Source organism: Cibotium barometz, chromosome 49 (assembly GCF_041138505.1).
Source record: "Cibotium barometz isolate CiBa-2024 chromosome 49, ASM4113850v1, whole genome shotgun sequence".
NCBI classification, from domain to species: Eukaryota; Viridiplantae; Streptophyta; class Polypodiopsida; order Cyatheales; family Cibotiaceae; genus Cibotium; species Cibotium barometz.
In genome coordinates, this window is record NC_141094.1 from 341,967 (window position 1) to 349,968 (window position 8,002).

General features: G+C 36.0%; 1 protein-coding gene across 1 annotated transcript; it reads left to right on the plus strand.

Annotated features, from left to right (window-relative positions):
- Positions 1 to 1,382: 1,382 nt before the first annotated feature.
- On the plus strand, positions 1,383 to 1,870 carry LOC147610168 (uncharacterized). The gene is made up of 2 exons (XM_086786229.1): positions 1,383 to 1,551; positions 1,646 to 1,870. The coding sequence occupies exons 1-2, from the start codon at positions 1,383 to 1,385 to the stop codon at positions 1,867 to 1,869; spliced, it is 393 nt and encodes a 130-aa protein (XP_086642355.1). The 3' UTR covers position 1,870.
- Positions 1,871 to 8,002: the final 6,132 nt, after the last annotated feature.

Genomic DNA, 8,002 nt, shown 5'->3' on the forward strand with positions numbered 1-8,002 from the left:
CCTTGCAAGAGTGGTGTGGTGCAAGTGGCGGCACAAAAAAGCAAACACTAGATGATGCAGAAAAAGAGAACCTTCAAAATCTTCACATTGATGACCCACCAAGTACAGAGGACGAAGAGGAAGGTGATGATATTGACAACAAAAATGACACAGATGATGATAAAGAAGTTGGGGATGCTACAGACTTTGAAGATGCAGGGCAAAGGAATGAAGAGGACCAAGGGAATGATGCTCTATTCAATGAGGATGCCGAAGACAATTTTGAAGATATTGGAAGGCATGAAAATGATGATGAAGGTGGGAATGGTGATGATATATTGGATTCTGCAAAAGCCATGGAAGCTACAAATGTTGGGGTTGCTATGGTCGTTGAGAAGATTGGGGATACAGATGTCAACAAGGCTTTCCATGCTCATAGCCCATCAAGCTCTCAACCAAAGAAAGGTAGAAAAGTGCATTGATAGTGCTTATTATGAATGTACAACGAATGGTGATCATTGAAAGGAGCTTATCAACAACTAATATTAGCATAGGTTTTGTTCAAAGGGTGGATTTGTTGAAATATTTATTTGTCTTTTAATTAATACATTGGCTTTTTATCCTTTATTTCATGCCAACGTCTAGTACAAATGATGATGCACACTTACTATTAAGAAATTACTCCATATCCTAGTGTAGCAATGAGGCTCAAAATTAAGTTTGAGCCTAATACAAATGATGACTCACACTTACTATTAAGAAATTACACTTACTCCATATCCTAGTGTAGCGGTGAGGCTCAAACTTAAGTTTCAACCGTACCTCCACTTATGTCCAACCTTGGGGATGTCTTCCAACACAAGGCACAATCTCAAGTTGAGCGATCTTTACATTGCCCTTGTAAGTGAGGCTCAAACTCAAGTTTGACTCTTATGTTATGGTTCCTAATTCATTATGGTACATCAGCCGAAGTTTAGTAATCTAAGTTTGGATACAAAGTATATGTGTAGATATAAAAATGACTAGTATTGTATTAGCCTTGGTGTATTATTTAAATCCTAAAAGTAATAGCATTTTATTTTAATCTTACAAATATATACAAAGAAGGGAAAGACGAAGATAACATTGCTCAACTAGAACATCATCATGAAAGCCCTACTAGAGAGATCAACTCTCATGATTTAAATGCTAGAAATAATGAAGACAACATGGTGGAGGTAGATCACATCGATGATTCAGCTTTGCAAACATCTTCAAGGCCTTCAAGTGATAGGACTAAAGAGACTAAGGACATTCCTAATTTGCAAGTTAATGTTGAGGTTAGTGAGAATAAAGATAAAGTTAATGAAGAGCTTCAAGAGACTTCTGCAACCAAGGAGAGACAAGAAGAGATTGTTGAACAAATGGTTGAGGCTACATATGCTACAAATAAAGGAAAAATAGTTGAAATCAAGGACTCTGTGGGGGCAGAGGGTGTTGAAGAAATTGATGAGGCTACATATGCTACGAATAAAGAGAGAATAGTTGAAATCAAGGACTCTGTGGTGGCAGAGGGTGCCAAGAAACCTAAAGGTATATCTTTTTCAATAGGATGTTATTTAAGATGATTTATTCAGCAATTTTGTGTGTTAAAAACTATGTTTCTCAGCGAGAGTTGTTTTTGCAGGTATAGCTACTTCTAACAATCACAAGTTAAGTACGCAAGAAATAGAGCAACGTGTTGAGGAGCTACGTTCCGATACACAAAAGAGTAGGCCTCTAGGAAGTTTATATTCTTTTGAGAGAGATGGAGATAGATTAGTATTTCAATCTTCACCAATCAATAGGGAAATGCAATCAAGTCTAGGAGCCATCGTCATAGATGAGTATGGGAGCATGAAACGAAAGTAAACTTGTGGATGTTTTGTTGTAATTAGCTCTCATTGATAATATAGGATCACTTGTTTTAATATTGTTAAGTATGTAAACACATTAAAGTGTTATCATTCTTCTGTATTGTATGCAGAAAATATTCCTCGTGCAATCACCATAAAGAAACATGCACTTATACTTGATCTTAATGGAGTTTTACTCAACAAGGAAGAGAAGAGGCATCCACAAACAAATTGTATTCGAATTGATATTGGTCGCACCACAGTTGTTATTCGCCCCGGGTGTTTTGAATTTTTGGATGAGATTTGCCAGTACTTTCATGTTGGTATTTGGTCCACCATGCTACACAAGAATGTTTGTGCCTATGTAAACACTCTTGAACAGTATGCACATAAGAAATATCATTTCTTTATGGTGTGGGGACAAGAAGAATGTTATATCCATAATCTTCGAAAAGTGTATAGGCCAGATAAGCCTACTGTTGAGGCTATGTTTAAACCTTTACTCAAGGTTTGGAATCAGTTCCAAGATATTTGTAATAAGAAGAATACATTGCTTATTGATGATAGCCCTTTCAAGGGATGTGTTAATCCAAAAGACAACTGTCTCTTCCCTGAAAGTTTTCAAGGAGGGCACGACTACGTACTGTGCAATGACCTTCTACCCTACCTTTTAAATCTAAATAATACAAATGACATTAGGTCTATTATTTTGCTTAATCGGCTAGGTCAATCTCCTATCACACATGGCCATAATTTATTTATCGATTTTCAAGATGTACTGGAAGAATGGCTCCAATTCACCTCCCTATTTTTGCGAGAAGAAGTGGAAAACTCATCTTCTGCATCTTCACACTTACCATTATATGGTGATAAGCTAAAGTATGTCCAATCAAGAGGGGAAAAAAGAGAAGTAGAATCTATAAGCAAGGATCTAGCAATGTTGGCATCCAAAGCTGGAGTACCATTACTATCCAAAGACCAGCTAAGCTTGTTAAAAGTGTGTTACAAAAGAAGGATTTTGAGTGATCAACACGCTATTGCTTATGCTACTCGCTTGGGATATGATCGTGGTCATCTCATAAGTGGAGTTACAGCAAAAGCATACATATCAAGGCTACAAAAGGCTTACTTGAGCTTATGGGTAGGATAATGTCTGGTTTCATTAAACATTGAGTGACAGTATAATCAGATTCAAACCTAACCCAAACTAGTTGTTGCTGCAGGTCAAAGGAAACCATTTCTGAGGTCTAAACGTGCAGTTTGAAGTATGGGATCTGCACAAATATCAAGACTTGTTGGGTGCAGAATGTTTGGAGCCATTTTGTACCTAAAAGCCCATAAGATAGACTTAGGCTTTGGCCAAAACAATGTGCTTAGATGGGTTTAATTTTTGGATTGTACGAGCCAAATCTTTACACTATTGTATCAAGAAATCAAATGCCTTCAAACTGACTGTCATTTGATTATCTCTTTTGTCAATATTTGCAATTCAATTGCAATAAAGATGTGTTTGTTTTTTATTGAATATATTGCCTTGTCAAGGTGTAAGGCTATGAATATCATAATAATTTAATTTGGATAGACTCAATTATCTCAATAGTGAAAATCTTTTATACATCATATTCAATAAATTTGATGAAATTTAGCATTGACAATATACTCGCTCTTTTATTTTTTTGGTTGAACTAATGAGGTATTGGAGCATTTGTCTATGAAGGTTTAAGACCATCCATATCATGGATGAATTTATGTTGTTGGTACATAATATATTTATTCAAAATTTTGAATGTACATTAACCAAACATTTTGTTTTCAACAGGATATGTTGAAGCATATAGCTTTGATTTCAAGTGTACAGAAAACTTACTATTGAGGTGGCACCAATCATTGGTGACTTATGTACCTAGAGGCAAAAGAGTTCCACCACCCCCAGATACAATAAGGAAACAAAGAAGAGTATTGATACTTGAACTCAATGGTGTTTTACTTAAGACCATTGAGATGCAACATGGTGATGTATGTCTAGACTGGGCCAAACATATGCATTTTGTGGAAGAGAATACAAGTGTTTGACATTTGATTCGCAAAGATGCATTCACTTTCCTTGATTTTTGTATGCAATGGTTTGAGGTATGGATCTGGAGTACTAATAGACTACAAAGGACTCGATGCATTCTTGAGTTGTGCTTTCCTCGGCACCATCAAAAGTTTAAGGTCGTAGCAGGGCATGCAGCATGTCAAAAGACGGATCTTCTTATTGGATATCGATTTGTATACCACAAAAACTTAGATGTAGCATGGAGAATTTTTCATGACCTGGATGGAAATAACACACTAATTTTTGATGATACCCTCTACAATGTAATGTGGAATATGCCCGGAACCTACTTGATTTTTCCAAAGATGTGGAATCAAAATATAGAGGAGCTTCAAAGTTTTTTGGAGACAACAATCAGCGCATGGTTACTTGGTTGGAAATATGCAAAGAACAAACGGGAGTATACTTGCAACACTTTAGTAAATGAAGCAGCTTATGATAGAGAAACTTTGTATGTATTGGAGCAATACATGAGAAAATGCTATGTTTGAGATACAATTTGTACTCAATTATTATCTTGACGAAGGGTTTTTGTCTTCGGATAAATTGTAAACTTGAATGTAATAATCTCATTGAATGTAACAAGTGTTCTTTGGCATTATCATCCCATGTTTTTACTTCAATGTCCCTCAAATTTGAGCATATATATCATGATTTATAATCTTGATATAGTGTCTAAGATGGGTTTTTATTTGTGGATCAATCGTAAACTTAGCATATTGTTACTGTCATTGAGATTTACTTTTTGTTTTGTTGTTTCTAACACCACACCCTTTAGAGATCTCTCCTTTCTAAGGTTCCTTTTTATAATGATATTTAGAATTCTTTTGGCAAATTAAATAAACCCCATGTTTTTACTTCAATGTCTCAAAGTGGAGATAGTATTTAACATTATCTTCTTCATATGAAAGGTGTTGTATAATCTCAATTAAGTTTAGTGTCACGTATGTATCTATACAACTACAAACAAATACGCCAAATAGTTGTGTCAAGATATAATCTATTGGCACAAAGAGTGCACCAACAAATAGATGTTAGCTCAAACTACACAAAAATACCGAGTTTCCAACCAATCCTATAAGAAATGGGACTCGAATAATTCCCAAAATTCCTAAATTTGTCTTTTTACACTTCCATAAGCCCGTCCATCATATGGTCACAAAAGCAGCACTCACAAGCTGCACAAGTATAGGGTAACTCATCTATGGGAATGATTCTACTGGTTATTGCTGCACCTATCTCAGTGGTATGAGGTGATCTAACAAAAGGACCTGTTGCTTGCAAATGAGGATCAATACCAATACCAAGATGCAACAAAAACAATACTTAGGGCTCTTGAAAAGAGTTCCACTTTGTAGATGAATGTGGGAGAGGGTTTGATAATAATCCCACATGGGGACTTATGGGAGTCCTAGAATTTTTGTATAAAAGGTGGCTCATTTGAGAGCTTTACACACTTTTGGGCTTAGTTCATGCAAGAGCTCCTTTGAGAGACCTACTCTCCCTCTTCTCCATAGAGGTGAAGACTCTTCTCTCACCCCATCTACATCATTGTATGAGGTTAATCTCTTCATTGAATCATTAGCAATGTCATGAGTCTTTCTCATCCTCTTCTCTAATCATTTTACTCTTATGCATGCTTTTAGTATTTCATTTTTTGAGTACATGGATTGATTTGAAGCTTTCATGGAAGCTTGATGCTTGAATGTGTGCATGCTTGTAGGAAGATAGGAGTGGAGTGAGGTCTTTCTCTTTGCTTGAGTGCATAGTGATTGTATTCCTCTTGCTTGTGTTTGTGAATGAATGGGTGTGAAGGAATGAGGACAAGTTGAGCTTGTGTGTATGGTTAGTCTAGTGTCAAGTGATGGTAGCCATGAGCATTCTCTCCATTTGTGGATAAGCTCTTGTGCACCGGTACGGGTCGAATCCCTAGCTCCGAAAGGGATGCAAATCCCATTGGAGTGAGCTATACTTGGATCGTACTCCTCTTACTACAAGAGAGAGGGTTTTCCGTCTCTCCATTGGCGCCGCTGCCGGGGAAAAGACTCAAATCCGGTTGAGAGTGTGTGGAAACCACCACTATTTCCTCTTTTGGTTGCAAAACCATTGAGTGATTAGGTTAAGATTGAGTGTGTGAACTCAAGGGCGCCTTGTGGGTTTTCGTTTTTTTGATGAGAAGCAAGAAAAAAATTTAAACTTCATTGCGGTTGAGTAATCCCGCCATTAATCAGAATTTAAGTACTTTCTATTTTTGTATTTTTTGTTGCAAGTTGACGAGAGATAAGTAGGAAGTAGTGAAGCGGCTTTCTTTTCTTTTATTGTTTTGATTCTTTTATTGTTTTGATTTGTTGCTTGGTGGGGAGGCGTCCGCAGCAAAGAAAAGAATAGGTATACATATATATATATCCTTGCAACCGGGCGGCCAGCTGAAAGTCTGCATAGAAGGCGGCCTTTTTTCTTTTTTTTAAAAAAAAAAAAAACAAAAAAATAATAATTTAATCTATATATATATATATATAGTTGCAGCGTTGACGGCGGCAGCGTTGACGGTGGAGGTAGGTGGGCAGCAAACGGACGTCGACGGAGGCAGCAAGCGAACGTTGAGCAGCGTTGACGGCGGCAGAGTGGACGGCGGCGAGAGGCGGGGGCAGCAGCAGAGAAGCAGCGTTGGCAAAGGTTAGAGGAGGCGTCGGCAAGCAGGGGGCGTCGGCAGAAGCAAAAAAAGGGTGAAGGCTGTGGCGACTGGCTGTCGGCTGCAGCAGTCGAGGCAACTGGGAAGGCGGCGAGCTCATTGGCCAGCTGCTGCTGTCTGCTGGCTGTGGAAGAGAAAGACCATAAAGGCTGGGCCGTAGAAGAAGGTGGAAAGGCGGCTTTGGTGGCTGGCAAGAGGCGGCAAAAGAAGCAGAGTTGGCTACTCTCTGCAGGCGAGGAGAAGCGCAAGCGGAGGTGGCTAGCGAGAGGCGCTGTGGAGTAGGCGGGAGCAGCAGCGAATTGAAGCGAGCAGAGGAGTGCAAGAGGTGCAGAAGACAGCTCAGAAGCGGTCGAAGAAGAAGACGGTGAGGAAGCACGTGAAGAACCGGCGAACGGCGTGGCGACGAATCTGCGAGCGCCGAGGCGAAGGATAAGGTTAGTGGAATTTTATTTTTTTTTATTTTTTATTTTTTTATCATGTTTTTTTTATTTTTAAATTAAAAAAAAAATAATAATATTTTTATTTAAAAAAAAGAAAAAAAAAGAGATTAAAAAAAAAGAAAAAAAGAAAAAGGCATTAAAAAAAAGGATAAAAAAAGAAAAGAGATTAAAAAAGAAAAGAAAAGAGAAAAAAAAAGGGAAAAAAGAAAACAATTAAATATTTAAAAAAATAGAGAGAAGAAATTAAAAAAAGAAATTTAAAAAAAATAAAAAAAATTTAAAATAAAAAAAAATTTCTTTTTATTTGTTTTTAGGAGTCCATATTGTGTGCATATTTTTATTTTTTTCATTTCTGTAATTTTTAGCATAATTAGTTTAGATTTGCATTGTTTTAACTTTTTGTTATTAAAAACAAAAGCAAAATTAAAATAAAGAACAAAACAAAATAAAAGGAAAAAAATAAAAAAAAAAAAGAAAAAGAAAAAGAAGAAAAAATAATTTTTATTTTTCGAATCCACTGTTCATTATTTAAATTTTTGTACAAAACTTTGCATAATTGAAGGTAGCCTGCATTTTTTATTTTTATTGCATGCATAATTAGTATTTTTATAATTTTTTATTTTTGACACGAAATTCATTCATTTTATTAAAAAAAAAAAAAAACAAAAAAACAAACAAACAAACAAACAAAAAAAGAAAAAAACAATAAAAACCGACAAAAGGAGGAAAAAAACAAACAAAAGAAGATTTTTGATTTTTTAAGGAGTCTATTATTTTTTGCATATTTTGCAGTTCTTCATTTTATTATTTTTTAATTTTTGCATAATTAGTGTAACCTGCATTTTTTTAATTTTTGTAACTTTGTGCATAGTTAGTATTTTTTTAGTGTGATTCATAATTTCTGTGTAAATTAAAATAA